The following is a 24205-nucleotide window of genomic DNA, read 5'->3' as shown; positions in this document are numbered from 1 at the left end:
AATAAAGAAATTAAGTGCGGGGCACTAATTATGTATGTGCCGTCAAGTTATTAGGCTCAGCATAGGCTATATGGTCAGTGAGGTTATGCCTGTGAAAAAAAAATTTCACGGCTCTAGGTCTTGCCTGGCTCTTACGGGTAAAATGCCGAACAATGCAGAGGGTGCTAAAATATCTGTACACATTTGAAACTGAATAAAATGGTTCAGTAAGAAAGTAAATAAGAGTGTGAAAAGTATTAAAAAGATATCCTCGCATTTGAAGCTGCTTTCTGGAAGGAACAGCAGCATTCTCAGTAGCCGAAGAGTTTTTGACCTGTGTTCATTTTATTATCTCCAGTAGCTAGAATCCCTCAAACCCGAAACTTTATGATAGCTGGAATTGTAATTTTCTTGAAAAATCGTTCCCAAAGCAAGAATTTTCCGGAAACCTTTGGCCTTGAGAAAGAAATTCCGAGGAGCACATTTTCTGGAAAATTATGATAAAATTTTCCCAGATAACCGGAAAATTCCGGGGATGGGGAAATTTTTTTCCGTATTTGAGAAATGAAAATCAGACATATTTTCCAGTAAGTCCGAGGATTTTTTTACAGAAAGCGGAAAATTCCGGAGATGGGGGAAATTTTTCTGGGTTCGAGAGATGATGTAATGGGCAATTTCTGGAACTACCAAGAACATTTTTGCATTACCAGAAATATTCTGGTGATGGGGGATTTTTTCTTGATTTGAGAGAGTCGTCTCGTTAGCCGGAACTCTCTCATTCCCGGAAGTGCTCTTCACCGATTGTTCCGGCTTACAGAAATATCACTGTATTTTGGTGTTTTAACCCAAGTAGAATTTTGGTTGTTAACCCCTGGCCTAATGCTGGCCTATGACAAGACACCTAAGCTAGACTAGGATAGCCTTATTCTGGATCACTTCAAATAAATAAGTTGATAGCATAGTCTTGCCTAACCTAATGATTTAGCCTAGACCCTGGTGTTTTCCTTTCAATGTTTGGGTAATTTGGTCTGAATTTGCTTGAGGTTCACCAAAAAAGCAATAATGAAATCCTGAAACTAAATCACATTAGCCTTAAAGTTTCTAAAATTAATACTCTACCCTAGGCTACCGTCAATGAAAAAACTGGAACTAGACCTTAGGTAACTGCTAGAAAAAGTGTCTCACTGACAGCCTGACACTCACCAAATTTGCCAGGTACAAATTTTCTAACCTAACTTCTATCCTAGTGGTATAATTTCCTCTTTAAATATTTGTAAATGTTCTAACTAAATTAACTAGGCCCCCAAGTTTAAACATTTATTTGGCTAAGACTGAAAAGGCAGTTATATAGGCCAATAGCTTAATCAAGTCAATTGCAGTCTACATTTTATGTCCAATACCATTTTATTTTGACTAGCCTATGGACACTATAGAGCCTTTCATGTTATCATACGCCATATACATAAGAAAATTGGCATAGGCTATTGGTTGAATATCCCCAAAACAGGGCGAAGTCTAGGTCATGAATGTTCACTTGACCTCATATTTGGCTTTCATTACTTAGGGATATTTATGGCTATACAACATTAACAAGGTTCTATTTGCAAGTTTACTCAGTCATAAAAAATATTTGTACCACAAGTGTGAACAATACAAACTTCTGTTTTGGTAAAAATTACTTGAAAAGTTGTTAAAAGACAAATGCTGCATCTCTTCCATTCCGCGAGAAATAGAAACACTCAAACCTCTTCTTATCGTAAAAAAATTAACTAAAAAGACAACTGTAATATCGTATTTTAGTATGTTGATGTACAAAACATTTTCTTCATTATTCTATGATAAAACAAGTCTAACAAGCTTTATTCCAACATATACTATTAATTTTTCTTATGCAATCGGGAAATAGTGACTACTATATCCGGGTTGATCGTGTTACAACATCTCCTTAAGTTCTGTAAGTTATGGGCTCACTTACTGAGTCCGCTGCCAAATATCTGTTTTGAGTAAACTGATTGGAGACTGTAAGTCCAGTTACAGGGTAAACAAAGAGATACAGTCCCGTAAATGTTTTTGAGTATGCGGCCCCAGGTCTAGTACTAATTATTTATCTGTTCTTAGGAGTGACTAAGTTTTTCTCTTATAAAATGTCACTGAACTGACATGAGAGAATATAATTAACATTGCTGGAATTCTTATAAGATAGTGATTAGTTTGAATATATACATGCTATAGTTTGAATTAGGCATACAGTACAAATTTTAGTTCAAATTAATTTTATTACAAAGGGCTAAATTTTTTATCTCGTGCAAAATATATGACGTTTATATTAAAATTATTCGCTGTCTTGCAAGGATTCTAGCAATGCAAATTATATTCTCCTAACTTAGTCTGTGATATTATATAAGATAAAACCTTTAAGCCTATAACCAGCAAACCCTGGCTGGGAGGGAGGGAGGGAGGAAGGGGAGGTGACAGTGACATGTTTGACAGTTGCGCCGAAGGTCTAGTGAAGTATTTATTTGTTTATTTATGTCCTTTAGAATGAGTTTTTGTTTTTTGCATATAAAATGTCATAGAAGTGACCGAGGAGAATATAATTTACAATGCTGGAATTCTTATAAGATAGTGATTAATTTTAATATAATCATGCTATAGTTTGCACTCGACAAAAATTTTAGTAATCATTTCGTACATGTACAGTACAGCTTTGTCCTTAGGATAGTGTAGCGTGCCCAGAGAAATATTAGACGCAAAATCTAAAATATGATGCGCCACATTGACTTGAGCAAAATAGGAAAGATTCGCTTTAAATTAAAACATATCCTTAATTGTGGGTGTTGCTTTAAATCAATAATCTTAAATTGAATCGCTTTAAATCAACGTTCTACTGTATATGGAGTGGCGGAGCTGCTGCAGTGTGGTGACCTGTGTGGCCTGTCGCTAGCGACCTTGCTAGCTGGTATAGCGTGTTACCTCGCTAGGATTTTTGTGTGCCACTAGCCCACTACAGCAACTTTTCAACATAGTGATCACACTCTCGATGATGGGTGCAGCCTCCAGTGTAACCCTGTGTATCATGAAAGACAAAAAGTTGTGTCGTGAAATTTGGTAAAACTCTTGGTGCGCTCTGACTTGTGGTAGGGGGCTCTCATAATGTTTCACTGGTTATATTTAATCTTCGGACAAACCCACTACATGACTTTTGTCTTTGATTGTCCATGAAGTCCAGTTGGCCTGAGTTGCCTAGTGACACCAGGCCCCACCTTTACCAGCCATGATTCATATTTTGTATGGTCTCCTTAATATGCTGCCACTATTCTTAATTTATTATTGTTAATACAGTTTTGTTCTTAAACTTATTTTTATTTTTCCTTTGGTACAATCATTCATAGTCGAGAGATAAATGCAGAGTTAATCATAATTGGTGTGAAGATCAAACAACCTTGGAGCAGTGAGTAGGGTTAACTGCTGTATTTATTTCTTAGCTTGGTGTATATTTGTACGTACCAATGGATAGTTAATTTTGAACTGTACATGTATTTTATACATAGATCGCCTTCCAGCTATTAAGTCTTGATCACTGTGGCTCCGGGGCTCGTGCTACATTGTGGCCTTGGATATTACGCGACCCTTCACAGTAATTCCTGAGGTATTCAATCCTTGTAAACCATATAAAAAAAAGAGTGAATGCACAGTGATATTTTATGCATTTCTGCCAGGTCATTTAATATTTCATGGGTCTAGTTATGTAGTCAGCACCTTTAAAGTGTACTACTAAAGTATGTTTTATATTTTTCTAACCCATGATAAGGATTGTTCTTCATCCCATTTGAGTAATCTTGTTCTGTAACATATTACTAATATGACCTGGGTTCATTCTATTGCACAAGTGTAGTGGACTGTTATATCTGTTCTTTCACCAACTCTCTTCCTTCTTTTTATCAATGATTTACTTCACACTACAACTAATTCTATCTATTCTTACGCCAATGATTCTACTCTTCACTCTTCCTCACATTTTCCCCTTCCTCCTAACTCTCAAACTAGATCTGTTTCTAGAACTGATATCATTACTTCTATCAACGCGGATCTGTGCAGCATCTCTGAATGGGGAGATACAAACTTGGTTAAGTTCAATAGTAACAAAACTCAATATTTACCAATTACACTTTGTAAATTAGACGATCTCCCACCAATTACATTTCAGGGAGCTATCATCCTCCCAAATTCTGTAATAAATATGTTAGGCCTCACCATTTCCTCCAATATGTCCTGGAAATCACACATCTTTAGTATAACTAAAGCTGCCTCCCGAAAGTTGGGAATGCTGTACAGATGCCGCAGCTACTTCACTCCTGAGCAGTTGCTCCAAGTATATAAGGGATTCATTCGTCCTAACTTGGATAACTTTTCTCATATCTGGGGTGGCTCTTCTTCTGTCCAACTATTAGATAGGGAGCAATCAAAGGTATTTTGTCTTATTAACTCTCCTCCTTTAGTCGACAATCTCTCTCCCCTTTCTCTTCGCCGCATTGTTGCTTCACTCTCTCTCTTTTACAGGTACTTTAACGGGCAATGTTCAGTGGATTTGGCATCCTGTGTACCGCCGGCAAGGCCGTGGGTTCGTAACACACGTCTTGTCCGCGGTGCCCACCATTTCTCTGTGGATGTCGGTCACACGAGAATAACCCGTTATAGTACCTCCTTCTTTCCTCACACAGCCAAATTGTGGAATGCTCTGCATTCTTCTGTGTTTCCATGCTCTTACAATCTGTCTCACTTTAAAAAGCTGGTTTTCCGGCATCTTCGTGGTGTAGATTAATACAGTACAGGTTGTACCTCTCTAGTCCGGCAACCTCGGGACCTGACCGGTGCCGGACCATGGAAATTGCCGGACCATGGAAATTCACCCTTTCCCTGGATAGATAGTGACTTGTGCTTATGCCTGGAAGCACTAGCACCACTTTCTCTGCGTCATGGTCTCTTTGAAGACATATTGAAGGGTTAAATGTCGTATAGTAGCTTCTCAAATTTCGCGAGTTTTTAATTCTTAACGTATTTTATTGGAACACACAAAAAAATAAATAAATAAAAATTTTGACGGCGGAAACTTGAATTTCGACGGGTTTGAACGGCCCGCCAACGTGCAGACGACGTGCATAATCGTGTAAACAGCGTCATTTCTCTTATGTACAAAAGATTCATTATTGTTTATTACTGAATGTCTTTTTTATTGAATTAATGTTTATGTGTGCAAAATGAGCAATACAATTCATTAATAATACGTAGAAAATTAAAACACATGAGGAAATGACACAGCATTGTTTTCGTTGATTACAAAACCAGTGACTGACTGGTTCTACATATAAAACTGAAGAAAATAAGACCTTGGTTGTAGCTGTAGTAAAATTAATATGGTTGTTTTAAGTAATGTTATTTAATGTTAATAAATGGAACAATAGAAGTAGCTAACGATAATGGTAAAGAAAAAGAGAGATCGCATATGTAAGTGCGCATGCGCACACGTGAAAACATATCGTCATTACTTTACATAAGAATATGAAAGCAACACTTATTTACTGTTCATATATATTTTAATTAATGTTTCTGAATTTGCTTTTATTGAATTAATGTACGTGTGTGCAAAATTAACAATACAATTTATTAATAATACGTGGAATATTAGAGGAGACGAGACCGCTGCCGGCATTGTTTATGTTAAAGCTTACGAAACCAGTGACTGATTGGTTCTACATATAAAACTGAGGAAAATAAGACCCTGAGTTTAGCTGTAGTAAAATTAATGTAAAAAATGAATATGGTTGCTTGAAGTACCTGTAATGTTATTTAATGTTAATAAATGGAACAATATAAGTAGCTAACCATTAATGGTAAAAAAAAAGTGAGACTGCTCGTATGTAAGTGCGCACATGTGAAAATATATCGTCATTACTCTACATAAGAATATGAAAGCAACACTTATTTACTGCTCATATATATTGAAGGGTTAAATGTTGTACTCTGTATAGACAAGCAGAGAGAGAGAGAGCAGCCGAACTGCCGGATGTAAACAAACCTTAATTTCCCGCGGCTTTTTTTTTTTTTTTTTAAGGGGATTAGCCCACCCGGGCATAGGTCACTGACCCACATTGGGGCCTGAGGGGCAAAAATTTAATACTCCTGTAATAATAATAATAATTCAGATAAAAAAAAAAAAAAAAGCTGCCTATCTACCTATTGGACAAACTAAAATCGTTCCGGACCACGGGAGTTTCCGGACCACAGAATGCCGGACTAGAGAGGTACAACCTGTATAACCTTTTTTTCTATATTTTCAATTTCTTTCCGTTTTTTTTTTCGCCTCAGGCTCCGTTGTGGGTCGTTTGACTTGTGCCCGGTGGGCTAATTCCCGTAAAAAAAAAAAAAATTCTATTGCACAAGTGTAGTGGACTGTTATATCCATTACGCCTGTCGCAGATACGGATAGGTGATGGCATTAGTTCTTCACGTGCTTGTGGTTCCATTGTTTGAGATGGTCGGGTGATCAGTGATGGTGCTGTGGCTGCCCTGTTGTATTTTCGTGCAGGTGTGATGGATTTATCCATTAATTTTTACCTCGCAGAATTGAAATAAAATTTTTACTTCATTCTTAATTTTGTTTGTTACTCTTGAGATTTTGTTACTCTTAAGATATGGAAGGACCTAAAACTGATGTATATAGTTTAATGAAGGCTGGGGAAGATGCTGGTCTATCGGCAGAGGATATTTCACAGTTAATAGACAGAGAAGAGCAGAGATATAAGGATGCCATAGCTTGCAAAGAACGTGTAGCAGAGCGGGAGACTAAACGTCAAGAATTATATTAGCAGGAAAAGAGAAACAACGCTCATATGAATTAACCTTAACCAATTTGGAATCCGCTTCAGGACACTGTCGGACCTACTAGGGGGCAGGAGGCAGTTTGCCCCCCCCCCCCCTGTTTGGAGGAAAAAAAATGAGGGAAATAGTTAGCATATTTTCAACTGTAATTTGTAAATGAGAGAGAGAGAGAGATGCTACTCATACAGTACCTGTTCATCTATAGGGATTCTTTTACTCCTTTAAGGATACATTGTCAGTATGGAGCCACTCCATCCACAGGCCTCAGTCTCCCTGGCTCATACTCCATCTTTTGTTTGTGTGAAAACTTTGTTTGCTTTTTTCTCTCTTTTACTTGGACATTCATACTTCATGAAGGTAAGCTTTAATGCTAGTTGTCAGGAAATTGTAGTACAGGTAATTAATTTACTACAACTGATTTGACAATTTGATAATTTCCACGGGCAGTGCCACTGTTAATGTTTGTAGGGAAGAAAAGTTTAAGATAGGGAAGCACAGTGAAGTTAGAGAAGCCTATAGTGAAGGTTATGTAAGAACAGTGAACAGAGAAGAGTTAGGAAGGCTCAAAGCAAAGTGAAGGTATGGAAGCACAATGAAATAGAGAAGTACCACATTGTAAAAGTATTCCTGCAGTAGTAAGACCAGGTGTTGGCCCATATGTCTATTTCATGGCATAACACTGAATGCCTGGGTCATTCACTGTGGGAACAGGGCAACAAGGCAATAACTACCGATGAACCGGTACAAGTTCACGACTGCTCTAGGAGGTAAACTTATTAGACCATGGGCTTAGAAGCGTCTTCATCAAGAAAATATGAGGAACAGTGTGAAGGCTGCCATCAGGGAGGCCTTCAACATGAATCTCACAGTCACACCTAACCCTGTCACTGGATTTCTGGAAAAGCAGAAGCATTGTGACAACAGCGCACCATAAAAGAAAGAAAAACAAAAAATGTGTGCAGCACGTGCTATAAGCCAGTTCGTCTTCACCATTCATTTGTGACATGTTTGGACTGCAAATACGTAGATGAGTGAGATGGCTGGACATGTAAAGTGTCTGTGAAGTTGTGCTACCTCGTATAATATCCTTGGTTTCTTTATTTGTGTGTTTTCAGCAGTCTTGCAATACGTAATTTTTATGTGCCATTTTTCACTATTTTCCCCCTCAAATTCAATGACCTGACCTGAATAAACTACTGGCCCTATGACACTTATTTTTCCCCTAAAGTACTTATATCCATTATCTCAGCTGCATATGAAATAGCTTGAAATTTGATAGCAAGGTTTTGCTACAGAAAATGTGAAAGATGAGAAACCTTTTTTCCAAAAATTAAATTTTACTTATACCTTGTAACATATTTGTTGATGTTTGAGGTATGAAAGGCCTGCAGAAAAGGCTAATCTATAAGATGGCGGGCATACACAAATTGGATTACTTTTTTTTTTATTACTTTTTTTATATGGGGTGTTGTACACCCTGGTCCACATCTAAAGGTGTATATCCAGGGGTACACCTGTCTAGGATTACAAAGAAGGCAAGATTGGTGCCTGACACTGATGCTCGGCTTAATAACACACTGCACCATACCACTGTCAAAGTGAAGCACAACCAGAAGAAGAGATGCCGATTGTGCATAAATAAGGGCACACAGAAGGATACCCAGTACAGTACATATGTGGTGTGCACACCATATACAGTACATGTGCTTGGGCACTTTTCTCTTTACCATATCAAAAGACAGTACTGGTTGTGAGGTTTTCCCTCCTCACACCATCCTTTCCCCCTTCTCCCATCCTTTCCCAATCTACCTTTCCACCTTACATGTTCATCCAAGCACAAAATAACTTACGTGACTCTTGCAACCAGGCACACACATTCCCCCTCCACGTACATTGTCTCCACAAAGCAACAGGAACGTCTAAGTGGTAAGTGGAAATATTATTGCTAAAAGTTTAGTTTTTGTAACAGAACCTTTTAACTGCTGTAATTCTCTTCCTTAGTAAGTGTACAGTAAGAATCCATCATAAAAACTTTCAAAAGATTTAGAAAAAAAAAAAAATAGCAAGAAAAAAAAGTCTAAACATTATTTTTATTTTTTATTCTGTAACTGTTACTTTTTACATTATATTTTTTTCTGATTACACCACATCTTTCTCGTATTTGCTCTTTCTTGCCATGCATTTTATACTGACTGATGCAATGATGTGGGTACAGTGCCAAGAGGAATCAACAGTAAACTCACTTTTCACTTATACTTGTCAAAATGGCTTCGATTTATTATTTTATTTTATTATATTTTTGAGGGTTTCATATGATTTCCCAGCCTTTTTTTACACAGAAAGGCATCATTTGAATAAATATTTGAATATATCGTAGTCACGAATAGTGCTCAGGAAAAAAAATCTCTGCGATTTCTGGTCATTTTGAAGACGGAAAAGTGATCCTGTGACAGCCTCGTTATATAAATTTCAGGTGATCCTGAGAGTGCTAATAAGTTTAATCATTGGAGAAGTTAAATTTTTCATAACTTTTAATTTTCGTAAACAGAACCTTCGTAAATCAGGGACAACCTGCACATTTACTTTAACTCAAACATTCTCAAGACAGTAAATTTCTATCATGCAGAGTTTAGTGAATAACCCATCCAGGCAATAAATTGCAGACTAATTTCCATAATTTTACAGCTAGGTCTGCCTCCCTATCACACAGGTATATTTCAAGCCACCTTCAAAGCATATGCACCTCAGTTCTGGGGTAATAACTTACTGGTGGCAAGACATTCCCCAAATTCATAACATACTGTACATAGCATGTAGGTGACGGGAGGTGAGCTGTGGTCAGATGTTGCTATCAAGATTGTGATATTTGGTCACACCAGTATTTTTGTAAATAGAACTGTGTTCTAATCTATGATAGAGACTCCTCCTCACAAAAATACCATTTAGCACATGGAATTTAAAGGAAGGAATTTCATCACAAATCATTCCTCCCTCATCATCCCCATTATTTTACGGACATTTTCCATGCCAAACACAAGGAGTAATACAGTATTTTCTTGATTTAACAAACTAATTTGAGCCACCCCTTTCTGTTAAATCGAAATTTCCGCTAATTTTGCTAAATTTAATGAACTAGTTTGCTAAATTGAAAATCATTCCATTAAATTCCAAGCCAAATGCGCTGCTTGGTGCATGGGATTTGTTTACATCTGCTCAGTCTGTGTCCTGCCGCCACCGCATGTGTTGTCCACTGCTACCTCTCGGTCAACTGACTACTGTGCTTAGGCATCATGTCGAAAGTCTCTCAGAAGTCTCAGAAAGGAACTGGTGTGGGAGAGAAAGTCAAAAGAGTACAGCTATCAATTGGAAAAAGGTTTGGAAATTGCAGGTACAGTATAGTAAAAATTGAAAACAAACACCGAACCCCCTAGTTTAAGATAAGCCATGAATAATGTTTCTATGTGCATATCATGTGTCTGAGGTGTCTCCATAGGTGTGAGCATATTAACGCAATTAATCTAAAATTTAGTGAACTAGTTCACTAAATCAAGTGAAAAATAACGGAAAAAATTCCTTCCGCTAAATCAAGTTTTTTATATGTGATTCCGTTAAATCGAGAGTACACTGTACACAACAAATCACACAGCCTAGCACGTCATCAACTGCATGCATAGAAACTGGATTCACATAAAAAAAAAGCATAAAAGTCGTCTCCCTTGACAGATTTTACCCGACATCTCCTCTTAGCAGACAACAACAATGGAATGAAGATAAGAAGGCTTATTTAATGAGGAAGACATTTCATGAGTAGATTTTATCCTTGTTGGTTCCTCAAAAAGTGAAAAACAGTAACAGATTAAAGAGCTGTTTGCTAGTAGGAGAAATGGGAGATATCTTCTAAATGAAAGATAAGATAATGCAAAGATTATATATGCAGTATATAAGATGCTTTAAAAACTCAGTTATACCCTGTATATCATAATTACAGTATACCTGTAATGACCTCTTCAAAGGAAGGTAAAATTACAAATGTACCAGGATTACAAAGAAAAATCTACAAATTACAACACTAACACATTTTAAATAATCTCATACAATATTTCTTATCTACACAGTCACTGAAACACTGCAAAAATATATTCTTGGTAAGATACACATTATTTCTGATTACAGTATACAATATATTACTAATATTACAAACAGAAAATTTTATTCATTGTTGGGGGAAAAGGATGAGTTTCCTTTTACATTTAACATTATATAACCCGTGAAACATTGTATAATTATACAGTATTCACAAGCAGTACTGTGTTATTAAATATATGACATGCTGTTTTTGAAATAATTTAGAGTAACTTTATATCTTTGTATGTGGCTAGAACAGTGGTCCTGTCTGGATCAAACTAACCTTTATTTTTTGGGCAGGATGATCATGTCTACTTTTCACTTCACAAATCAAAGTTAGATACGGTGAGATGCTGGATATTATTGCGAGCTGAAAGTAAATAAAACATGTTAGAGAAAATGGAAAAAAAGAAGACAGAAGGCAGATTGTGCAATCTTGATATTCTGAGATGCAGTCCAGAGCATCTGGAATTATTAAAGTAATTACACACCATCTAAGGCAGTGCTATTCAACCTTTTTTGATGTCATCCACCCCTAGTGATGAAACTTAAAAAGTTGGAAAATCAGACAAATTGTTCTTTTCTATGTTGGCTCTCCACTTTTGCACCTTCGGTTAGAATCCATTTATTTTTCCCACTTCTGTGAAAATATCCCTACCTTCTCAAATGATAAAAAACTGAGGCCATGTATGACAACTTTGCCAGCCAAAAGTAATCCTGACATTTAACTTCCATGGGGTTTGCTTCCTCTGTGAAGAAAACACACAACTGTTCTCTCAGTGCAAGCACTCTGTTCAGAACCTTCCCACGGGATAACCACCACGCCTCGGCATGAAAGAGCAGCGTGGTGAGGTTGGCTTCCATATCTTTGCACAACCCACTGAACATGCTGTGCTTTTTGCACGGGTCAGGATACAATTCACCATTTTGATGATGTCCTCGAGAAGGAGCTCAAAATCATTCTTCTCACTGGCTGTTCCAGTCTCTTTCAGTCACTTAGCAACAAGGGCCTCTTGGTGAATCACACAGTTTATTGAAACACAGTTAGGTGATACGGCTTGAATTTTTACCCCAACACCATTGATTGCTCCAATCACTGCCCTTGCACCATCTGTAGTGACGGGATATTACTTTCGACCATTCAATGCCCTCTTCAATCATAAAATAATTAAGTTTCTGGAAAATGTCCTCTGCTGTTTCAACCCCCAAATGGAGGCAGCATAAATAGTGTTAACTATGATCTTAAACTCTAAATCTGGAAAGTGACAGTACACAATCAACTGCACTTCCCCTCCCACATCTGTTGTTTTGTCCAGCTTCATGGTATATAAACACAAGCCATGAAAAATCGAGTGAAACGCTACCTTACCTACTCTTTCCACGACAGTCAACTGGGCACTGACTTCAAAATTTGAAACTGAATCCACCTCCTAGCACTGTTTTCTCATTGGTTGGCGTTTCAAATATTATGAGCGGTGTCATGCTTCCATAGAAAGAATGCAGGCAACACACACATTCACACGTGTCGCCATCCTTTCAAATCTCGTCCACCCCTTCATCCACCCCAAACAAAATCTTGTCCACCCAGGTTGAATAGCACAGATCTAAAGTAACAGGAAAGCTTGGTATACTGTTAAACAAAACCTGAAGATGTTATAATAATAAACAATACATCTGTGGTCACCAGGTAGATATTTTTTTACTTTAAGGATTGAAACATTCAAAGCAAATTCCTGTCTTATTTATCTTTTAATCTCCACAAAAAAAAACCCTCAATGGTTTCTGTGTAGTCAAGTAGACAAGAAATGTCATCTATTTAAAACATACTGTAAAATTTTACTGAAGGCCTCTAGTCCTACAAATCTTGTAAGGTTTGATATGAAAATAAGAAAAGATAAATAAAAATTAAACCTTACACGAGCTAAGTTCTTATGGCTAACATGAGGTTCAGTTTATATACAGTCATGCACTGGTTAACGTCCGACCGAACAACGTCCGATCGCATATACGTCCGTGGCCCCCCCCCCTCAAAAAAAAACATGTGACGCCTGCTGGACCACAACTCCACGACCCCCTGACGGAGACACGATGATCCTCCCCATACTGGTCAGATATTATGTGTTAAAGGAATATGCTTCCTTACTTAGGCTTTTCTAAGCATTTGCCTACAGGTGAAATGTTAACCTACATCTATTGAGGATAAAATCTTTCACCTACAAATTGACAATAACACATTTGCTGTAATCAGACATATCTAGTTGCCTCAACAATTGCAAGTTGCAATTGGGGTTGCAATTTCAAATTCTGTGGCATTACTAAAAAGAGTAAAGTTTCTGGTGCACTCTAAGATTAAGAGAGAAAACGGAGGACTCAGGCATCCTGATGTGACAGAAAACGGACTCGTATGACGGAGGACCAAATAAAAAAACCATAGCTACATGTTTTGTGGACTACAGTATTAAGTGTACCCTTTTCATCACTTTGTAATAAACCTAGCCATGCCTATGTGTGTTTATGATATTTACCATAACATTATATATATGTTGAGTGGGTATAAATGGTCGTAAAATGGGAAACTTGGGGTTGGGTCTTGGGTGCCTGGAACCAATTAGAATAAATCCCATAGGTTTTGTACTTTCGTTATCGGCGGGGTTCCAATTAGGCGCGATAACCAAGGGATGACTGTATATACTTGTAACACTGTTACTTCTGGTGTTATGGTACAGGGGTACCAAGTGACAGCACTAGGATCCCGCTTCCTCTATCAAGGAATAAACAATTAAAATTTAAATTGAAATTGAAAAAAAAACATTCAAATAAATTACTATCTTACAAGAATCCCTCCAATGTTAGTTATATTCACCCAGGTCGTTTGGGTGGCAAATTATGAGAAGAGCTTAGTCACTCTTAAGTAATGATAAATAAACACGCAGGCAGGTCTTCAGCACCAACTGTCAAATCTTATCTCAAATAAATAAACAAACAAACGCCAGACATTCTGTCACCTCACCTCCTGCCCCCTCCCCCCCTCTTCCCACCCTCCTTGTGTTCCCAGACAAAAGATTGGTGATTTCTTTGTGTTTATTTTATATAATATCTCAGACTAAAGTTAGGATAATATAATTTGCATTGCTGAAATCCTTGCAAGACAGCGAATAATTTGAATATAAACGTCATATATTTTGCTCAAGATATAAAAAATTTAGTACATTAGTGTACAATACTGTAGTACATTTTATAAAAAGTTTTTCAACTGTATTTTTGGGTAGATTTACATAAATTTCTTCATTTATTTTCACCCATTTACATTCACACACCATACTAAAATAAACGTAAAATAAATTAGTGCAAAGCTGGACTGCACATGTACTAATTTGATTACGGTACTAAAATTGTTATGTCTATTGCGAATTACAACATGTTTATATTCATATTAATCAGTATCTTACAAGAATCCCAGCTATGTTAATTATATTCTCCTAGGTCATATCACTGGCATTTTAAAATGAGAGAAGCTTAGTAGGACTGTTAAATAAACACACAGAGACCTTCACCTCAAACTTATCACCTCAACCCCCCCACCCCCCCTCCCCCTCGCTGGGTGGCGGAGCCGTCAGTCCTCCCCCCAGCCAGGCTTTTAGGCTTACAGTTTTTATCTTATATAATATCTCAGACTACAGTTAGGAGATTATAATTTGCATTGCTGGAATCCTTGCAAGACCGCCAATAATTTGAATATAAACATCATATATTTTGCTCAAGAGATAAAAAATTTTGTACATTAGTGTACAGTACTGTAGTATATTTTATAAAAAAGTTTTTCAACTGTATTTTTGAGTAGATTTACATAGATTTCTTAGTGCAAAGCTGGAGTGCACACGTACCAATTTGATTACGGTATTAAAATTGTTTTGTCTAGTGCAAATTATAGCATGTTTATATTCATATTAATCAGTATGTTACAAGAATCCCAGCTATGTTAATTATATTCACCCAGGTCATATCACTGGCTTTTTATAAGAGAGAAGCTTAGTCACCTAAGAACTGATAAATATACACACGTTAGACCTGGGCCTGTGCCAACTGTCAAATGTACTACCTCCCCTCCCCCCAAGCCCCCTCGCTCGCTCCCTCCCTCTCCCCCATCTGCCCAGCGTTGCTGGAATCCTTGTAAAACAGTGAATAATTTTAATATAAACGTCATGTATTTTGCACAAGAGAAAAAATTAATCTCCTGTATCACATTACAGTAGTGATTTAAGAGTTCGACAACATCCATTTCGTTAACGCCACGTTTCCAAAGAACGATCCAGGACATTAACCGCTATGACTGTGTGTGTGTGTGTGTGTGTGTATATATATACAGTATATATATATATATATATATATATATATATATATATATATATATATATATATATATATATATATATATATATATATATATATATATATATATATATATATATATATATATATATATATATATATATATATATATATATATATATATATATATATATAAAAAATATATATATATATATATATATATATATATATATATATATATATATATATATATATATATATATATACATGACTCGTTTAACTAACACCTCGGTTAACGTAATTTCATTAACGAACTGCCTTCAATAAGGATCTTCAAGTTAACAAAAAATTGCTTAATCGAACTTCTTACTTAACCGACCTCAACATGTTTTCGCTTGCACTGACCGGGCAACCAGCTTTAGTATCAGTCCGCCAATACATTAATCGGTTCTAGGGCTTAAATTCCTTACTATTTGTAAATATCAAGAAGTTTATACTATTCAATAATTTTAAAAGTTTAATATTCAATTTTTAGCATTTTAACAATTATTGAACAAAATTGAAGGTAAAGTGACTAGTTTAATGCATCCAGCCTCTTAACACAGCAAACAGGCGTCAGTCTCTCTGTTTTCACTGGAGGTAACATCTTGCTTGAGACTCTTCAACTAAAACGCTTTTTTTCTGTGTTTCCAAGCAAATTATTGGTCATTTTGAAATATATTTTATATATTGACAATATATAATGCAGTGCAGTTGATTTAAAAAAAATAATCTTGAATTAAACCAGAGCTAAAATTTTATGGGTGAAATGGCACCATGGGGTGACTTCTCCACCCCCAATGCCTTCTCTTCTTCCTTCTCCTCCACCCCATTCTAAATCCCATCATCATCATCATCATCATCATCCAGGGCCTTCTACATAACCCCTCAAAGTAAGTGAACTTTTCTACCATTTTGTTGAATGGAAATTTTGGTGAGGTGGAGGGAGAGACCAGGTCCACAATGGACCTGGTCTCACCCTCTGTATATATACACCTTGATTTGTATTATCTCTAGTCTGTACTCACCCCTGAAGATGTGAATTACACGAAAGCGCTTGGGAACTTCGTGTTTTCTTTCTTTCCTTGTGGTTATATATATATATATATATATATATATATATATATATATATATATATATATATATATATATATATATATATATATATATATATATATAGAAACTCGATTATCCGACCACATATGGGGGAAGGGGCCGACGGATAATCGAAAAGGACGGATAAAGTACATAAAGTCTACGGAAACAAACATACATTTTCAAAGTACTTTCCTAACCTACCTCATTTAAGTCCTCTATTCATTTTATTCATTTGCCATTCATATTTCAATAGAATTTTTAAAACATTAACCACTTAAGTAAATAAATATGATCCAGCACAGAAACCGTCAATAAAAGGGAAAGTCAAAGAACATATCATCAAAAAAATTGTGACCAAGTCCCAGGTTGCTGATCTGACTTTCTGCCTCATTTACACACAATTGCAGGGTCTCAATTGTTTCTCTTACTATTGACAACACAACATACATACAGGTACATTGTTTTTTTTTTTTTTCATTTTTGCATTTCTTTATGGTTCTTATTATTATTAATATTAGCATTACTTATTAATATTATTACATTATCGCCCCCAGGCCCAGATGTGGGTTAGTGACCTGTGCCCGGTGGGATAATTCAATTTCACAAAAAAAAAAAATATTAGGTTGGATTGACGGTTAATCCTAAAGTCGTTAATCGAGGTTTTTGATTATGTATATATATATATATATATATATATATATATATATATATATATATATATATATATATATATATATATTATATATATATATATATATTGTTAAATATGCTCTGCTGTTAACGCCCTAGATAACGCTCTGGAAACGAGACGTTAAATCAAATGGACGTTGTCCGATCATCACATAAACTTTTTATTTACAGTATACTTACGTATGGAATACAATATACGCACATATACACTTTTACTCTTAAATCATTACTGTAATGTGATACAGGTGATTAATTTTTATCTCTTGTGCAAAATACATGACGCTTATATTAAAATTATTCACTGTTTTATAAGGATTCCAGCAATGCTGGGCAGTTGGGGGAGAGAGGAGGGAGGAGGAGGGAGGAGGAGGAGGGAGGGAGGAGGGAGGAGGGGAGGGAGGGAGGGAGGGAGGGAGGGAGGGAGGGAGGGAGGAGGGAGGGAGGAGGGGGCTGGGGGAGGGAAGGTAGTACATTTTGACAGTTGGCACAGGCTCAGGTCTAACACGTACCTGTATATTTACAGTTCTAAGTGACTGAGCTTCCTCTTATGATATATTTATCAGTTCTTAAGTGACTGGAGCTTCTCTTGCGAAAAGCCACAGTGACATGACCTGGGTGAATAGAATTAACATTGTTGGGATTCTTGTAAGATACTGAATAATTTGAATATAAACATGCTGTAATTCTGTACTCCAGACATAACAATTTTTTAGTACCGTAATCAAATTAGTACATGTGCACTCCAGCTTTGCACCAAGGTCATTTATTTCTTTTACGCTTTTTTTAGTATGGTGAGGCATGTAATGATGAAAATAAATTAAGAAATTTTATGTAAATCTACCCAAAAATGGCAGTTAAAAAAATATATATTATCATTGTACTACAGTAACAGCACCAATGTACAACAAATTTTTATCTCTTGAGCAAAAATATATGACGCTTATATTCAAAATTTATCAGCTGCTCAAAGTGATTCCAGCAATGCAAAATTATAATTCCCTAATTTTAGTCTGAGATATTATACAAGATAAAAAACTGTAAGCCTAAAATAAAACCCCCGGCTGTTAGAGATTTGGGAGGAAGGACCCTTGAGCTCCCAGAGGGGTGGGGGGGTTTGAGGTGATATGTTTAACAGCTTGAGCTGAAGGTCTCATGCAGCCTATTTAACAGTCCTACTAAGCTTCTCTCATTTTAAAATGCCAGTGAAAATGACCTGGGAAAATATAATTAACATTGCTGATTCTTTGTAAGATACTGATTTATTTGAATATAAATATGCAGTAATTGTGACTAGACATAAAGTACTCTTTAGTAATCAGAATCAAATTAGTACAGGTACACCCAGCTTTAATTCAGCTTCGCCATTATTTTACTTTATTTTAGTAGGTGTGTGCATGTAAATGGATGAAAATAAAAGAAGAAATTATGTAAATCTACCTAAAAATACAAAGGAAAAAATTTATATTATGTGTACTACAGTATTGGACACTCAATGTTCTCATATTGTTTATATTCCCTGAGCAAAAATATATGATGCTATATTTAAAATTCAATCTTTCTTGCAAGGATTTCAGCAATGCAAATTATGTTATCCTAACATTAGTCTTGAAATATTATATAAAATAAACATATAAACCAAATTTTTGTCTAAATCACGTTATGAGGCAGGGAAGAGGGGGGAGGGGGGGGGTGACAAACAGTCAGCCATGCTTATTGTTTATTTATTTATTTGAGACAAGATTTTATGTGTTGGCGCTTGAAGGCCCGCGTGTTTATTTATCATTACTTAAGAGCATTCAAGCTTCCTTTCTCATAATTCTTGGCCACCTTAAACTGACCTGCGAATATAACTTACATATTGATTCTTAAAGGTAGTAATTTATTTGAAGAATTGTATACGTTATATTTGCACAGACATAACAATTTTAGTAATCAGAATCATTTAGTACATGTACAATACAGGTTTTAATTTATTTCCATTTGTTACTGTACAATATTGGACTAAATTCACTAGATAACGACGCCTGGGCAACACAATCTATAGAATACGCCATGCATACGCAGGATCAGTGCCCGCTTCTAGGGCCATTTAGGTTCTATGTCCCATTATTTGAATGTTTTCAATTTAAATTTTAATTGTTTATTCCTGATAGAGGAAGCGGATCCTAGGGCTGTCATTGGCACTCTGTAACACATAACACCACAGAAGCAACGTACAATGCTCAGCAAGTATATACAGCATAGCATAATCATCCCTGTTATCGCTACTTATTTAATCTCGCCATACAAGATAATCTTAAAAACGGATAACGAAGCGAGAACCTATGGGATTTATTCTAATTGGTTCCAGGCACCCAAGTCCCAACCCCAAGTTTTCCCATTTGAACACCATTTAGACCCACTAAATATATATATATAATATTATGGTAACATCATAAAACACAACAGGCATGGCTAGGTTTATTACAAAGTGAGTTAAAAAAGTGGCACCCCAATACTGTAGTCCACAAAACATGGAAGTATAGTTATTTGGTCTCCCCATCATACGAGTCCTGCTTTTCCTCACATCAGGACGCCTGAGTCCACTGTTTTCTCTTAATCTTTAAAGTGCACCTGAGACTTTTGCTATTTCTTACAATGACACACAGTACTGAATTGTAACCCCCAATTGCAACTGGGGGTTGCAATTGTTGAGGCAACTAGATATGTCTGATTGGTTAGCAAATGTGTTAATGTCAATTTGTAGGTGAGATTTTTTCCCCACATGTAGGTTAACATTACACCTGGAGGCAAACAAAAAGCTTCATATGAAGGAAAGTATATCCCTTTAACACATATTATTCCATCAGTATGGGGAGGATCATCATGTTCCTGTCAGGGGGTCGTGGAGTGGTGGTCCAGCAGGTGTCAGGCTTGTTTTTACTTTTTTTTTTTTTCGGGGTGGGGGGGCCACGACGTATATGTGATCGGACGTTGTTCTATCGGACGTTGTTCGGGTTCGTCGAACTAATCGCGATGACTGTACTCACCCCTGAAGATGTGAATTACACCAAAGCGCTTGGGAACTTCGTGGTTTTCTTCTTTCCTTGTGGTTATCAATATATATATATATATATATATATATATATATATATATATATATATATATATATATATATATATATATATATATATATATATATATATATATATATATATATATATATATATATATATATATATATATATATATATATATATATAATGATAAACACTGCAATAATAATAATAAGAATAATAATAATAAAGAACCATAAAGAAATAAAAAAAAAAAAGATGAAGAGTGAGAAACAATATATGAATGTTGTGCTATCAGTAGAAACAATTGAGACCCTACAATTGTGATGAGGCAGAAAGTCAGATTAGCAACCTGGGACTTGGTCCCAATTTTCAGATGCCGGCAGCACTACCATTAGACTAAACACATTATGCTTCCAATATCTTCCCAGGTGGTAGTACCTCCCTGTTTGGTAGGGGGAGGAGGGGAGAAAAAAGTTACAAGTTTGACAGTTGGCAACAAGGTCTAGTGAAGTATTTATATGTTTATTTATGTCCTTAGATTCAGTTTTGTTTCTTTCGTATAAAATGTCATAGAAGTGACAGGGAGAATATAATTTACATTGCTGGAATTCTTATAAGATAGTGATTAATTTGAATGTAAACATGCTATACAGTATTACCAACGTGTTTCACTTAACGCTGCTTATCATACGCTGTGCTCCTCCAGAGCTGAACTTTCACTTAACACGGATTTTTTCCAAATATACGAGTGTCCGCCTTGAGACGCTATTTTTAGATTTGCCCCACCCGCCACCCTGCCTGACTGCCTGTTTTAGCTCATAAAATTCATACAAATACCCCGCTGGAATTTATACATTGAGGATGATTGAATATAAACATCATATATTTTGCATTAAACATACAAATTTTAGAAAAATTTTCTAGGTAACTATGTTATCTTTAAAATATATGACATTTATATTCAAAATATTCCTGGTCTTACAAGGAATCCAGCAATGTCAATTGTATTATCCTAACTTTAGTTTGAGGTATTATTTATTAAAATTTAGTGGTTTTCCCCAAAAATCTCTGAGAGGGAAGAGCCGGCAGTGTAGTGTGAGAGGGGAGGGAGCCAGTCCATTATTTGAATGGACATTAATGGCGACTGTATTTTATTTCTCTTAAGTATTAATTGTGTGCATGTACCATCATAAAATTAAGATGTTATTTTTACTACAACATAGGTATGTGCCTTCAAAAAGTGGAGTTTGGGGGTTGGGCCGTTTCTATTGGAATTAATCCCATATGTTCTGTTGTTCACTTATCGGATTTCACTTAACGGACCCTCTGGGTTCAATTGACCGCTAAGTAAGTGGGGTACAACTGTAGTTTGCATTAGACAAAAATTTAGGAATCATTTTGTACATTATTTTGATTACAAGTACAGCACAGCTTTGCCCTTAGGACAGTGTGCATTAAATGATTTTCAATAAATGAATAAAGTTACATATATCGAGCCAAAAATATTAGTTGAACTATTATATGTAGACAGAGCTTGGATGGCTAAATTTTTAAATAATTTTAATAAAAATGTAAAAATATTCTAGAACACAACCTTCTTGATATTTACCCACTGGAAACGAATGTAAACATAGAACAGATTACTGTATTAGTGGACTAGCCGATAAGCTGATGTTCACAACAAAACGGTTTGTCGTAAGGATTTAATCGAAGTTTTGTTCGTTAACCAACTGAAGATCCTTATGGGAGTAATTCATAAACCGAAATTTTGTTAATCGATCTGTTCAGAAACCGAGGACCACTGTATACAGTACTGTACCTCATAGTGTACAACTCCCTCAAACGACTATACAAATAAATATTTTGCAGATAAGGTAATTTACATTTCATCATGTGCACTTTTCATTCTTCTTCATACACCTCAGCACAATAGTGTACAAACTTCGTTAATGTGCACCCCACATGGAAAGATGGCAAAGTTGACCAGGAGTCTAATATAAGTCAGTGTAATACAGAATGGAAAAATTGGGTAGGGATGCAATCTAGACATTAATAATTAGCCCAGGAGGTGGTTATGGCAACATCATGCAGTGTAAAATTACTTTAGGAAACCAAATAATTAAAGTCATTGCAGGTCTAGTACAAACACCAGGACTCGATTCAATCACCGCCAACCTCCCACTCCCTCATTGTCCTTATTTACAAGTGATGATTCAATTATTTACTTAACTGTTTTAAATGCTTTTAAAAACTTTCTAAAGTGGGGGTGACAGTTCCTAAAAACTCACCGATGAACGGATCAACAAAAACTCATCCTTTTTTTTTCTGGATTACACTTTCATAAACAATTATAATTACCTCTCCTACTTAGCATAATCTGTCCTATAGTATTACCCCACCTAACGCCGGTTTCACTTAACGCCGCTTTATCATATACGTGCCTCGCCAGAGCTGAACTTTCACTTAACGCGGAATTTTTCATCATATACGCCGGAAGCCGGCGCGGCAATACGCACAAGGTCGCCCAGTCATCAAAGCATACCGAAGTTCTTCACCGCCACCCACCACAGCCGCCCAAGTCAGTGATAGTGATAATTATAGTGAGGATATGGACTTATATGGCCTTTGAGGGGTTTGACAAAGAGGCCCTGCAAGCCTCTGTGGTGGATAGTGATACAATTGATGCAAGTGATACATGTGAGGGCCAATAATCTGCCCTCTGCCTCGAACCAACCCCCATCCCCGGTGCCCAGCCATCTTTCTACTAATGCAAGTGTTAAAACCTAATATTATTGATATTTCTCTTAATTATTAATTGTGTATACCATCAAAGTTAAGATAAAATTTTACTACAACATAGTTGTGTGTCGCCAAAAAGTGGAGTTTGGGGTCGGGCCAGTCTCTATTGGAATTAATCCCATATGTTCTGTTGTTCACTTAACGCAGTTTTCACTTAACGCTGCATCCTGTGGTTCAATTGACCTTAAGCGGTACTACTGTACACATACAAATTCCACTATTCAGTTAAGTGGTCCCCGTTAACGTAACCGTTAATGAATTACCCATAAGAATCTTCAATTCGTTAATGAAAAAATTGATTAACTAAATCCTATGAAAATCAATTTTTGTTAACATCAGCTGATAAGCTGAGGAGGTACTCAGCCAATTCAGTGATCTCTTCTATGTTTCATTCAAACTAATCACTATCTTATAAGAATTCCAGCAAAGCAAATTAAATTCACCCGGTCACTTCTATTTATAAGCAAAAAAAATCAATCTAAAAGAAAATAAACTAACAATTAAATACTTCACACCACAGGCACCAACTGTCAAACATGTCTCTGTCACCTCCCTCCTACCCCCACCTTCCTCAGAAATGTTTAGGTAAAAACACTAGCTTTACAGGTTTAAAATAAATAATACCTCAGACTAAAGTTAGGATATTATAATTTGCATTGCTGAAACCCATGCAAGACAGGGAATATTTTGAATATAAACTTATATTTTTGCAAAAAAAGATATTTTGCTCTCCCAAATAAAATCTTAAATTAGATCTAAAATTTGTATGCCTAATGCAAATTTTGGCTTGTTTATATTCAAATTAATCACTATCTTATAATCCAACAATGTAAATTATATTCTGCCTGGTAATTATGAATTTTATGAGCTAAAAACAAATATCTTCAGTAAATAAACAAATTATACTTCATGAGACACTATCTGTCAATCAAAATACCCCACCTCCCACTCTCCTACCCGCTGGCTCTCCCCTCCCTGAGAAATGTTTGGGTGAAAACACTAGGCTTTTAGGTTTAGTAATAAATAATATCAGACAATAGTTGGGATAATATAAATGACATTAATGGATTCCTTTAAGACAGGGAATAATTTGAATATAAACATCATATATTTTGCACAAGATAAAAATTTTGCTCTCTAATAAAATTTTAATTAGATCTAAAATTTGTATGTCTAATGCAAATTTTAGCTTGTTTATATTCAAAT

General features: G+C 36.0%; 1 protein-coding gene across 4 annotated transcripts in view; it reads right to left on the bottom strand.

The window, feature by feature from the left end:
• LOC121867245 (serine/threonine-protein kinase greatwall-like) overlaps window positions 1-24205 on the bottom strand; it is a 219980-nt gene that overhangs the window by 6336 nt on the left and 189439 nt on the right. For 2 of the 4 annotated variants that reach the window (XM_042367097.1, XM_042367100.1), the window contains one exon: window positions 8942-11353. In XM_042367097.1, coding sequence (XP_042223031.1) covers window positions 11307-11353 — 47 coding nt within the window. In that variant the 3' untranslated portion in view covers window positions 8942-11306. Of the gene's footprint in view, window positions 1-8941; window positions 11354-24205 lie in introns of those variants that run through there. The other 2 variants (XM_042367098.1, XM_042367099.1) reach the window with 2 other exon arrangements.

The sequence above is a fragment of the Homarus americanus genome, unplaced genomic scaffold (assembly GCF_018991925.1).
Source record: "Homarus americanus isolate GMGI-L3 unplaced genomic scaffold, GMGI_Hamer_2.0 scaffold6317, whole genome shotgun sequence".
Classification (NCBI taxonomy): domain Eukaryota; kingdom Metazoa; phylum Arthropoda; class Malacostraca; order Decapoda; family Nephropidae; genus Homarus; species Homarus americanus.
This window is presented reverse-complemented; position numbering and strand designations above follow the sequence as displayed.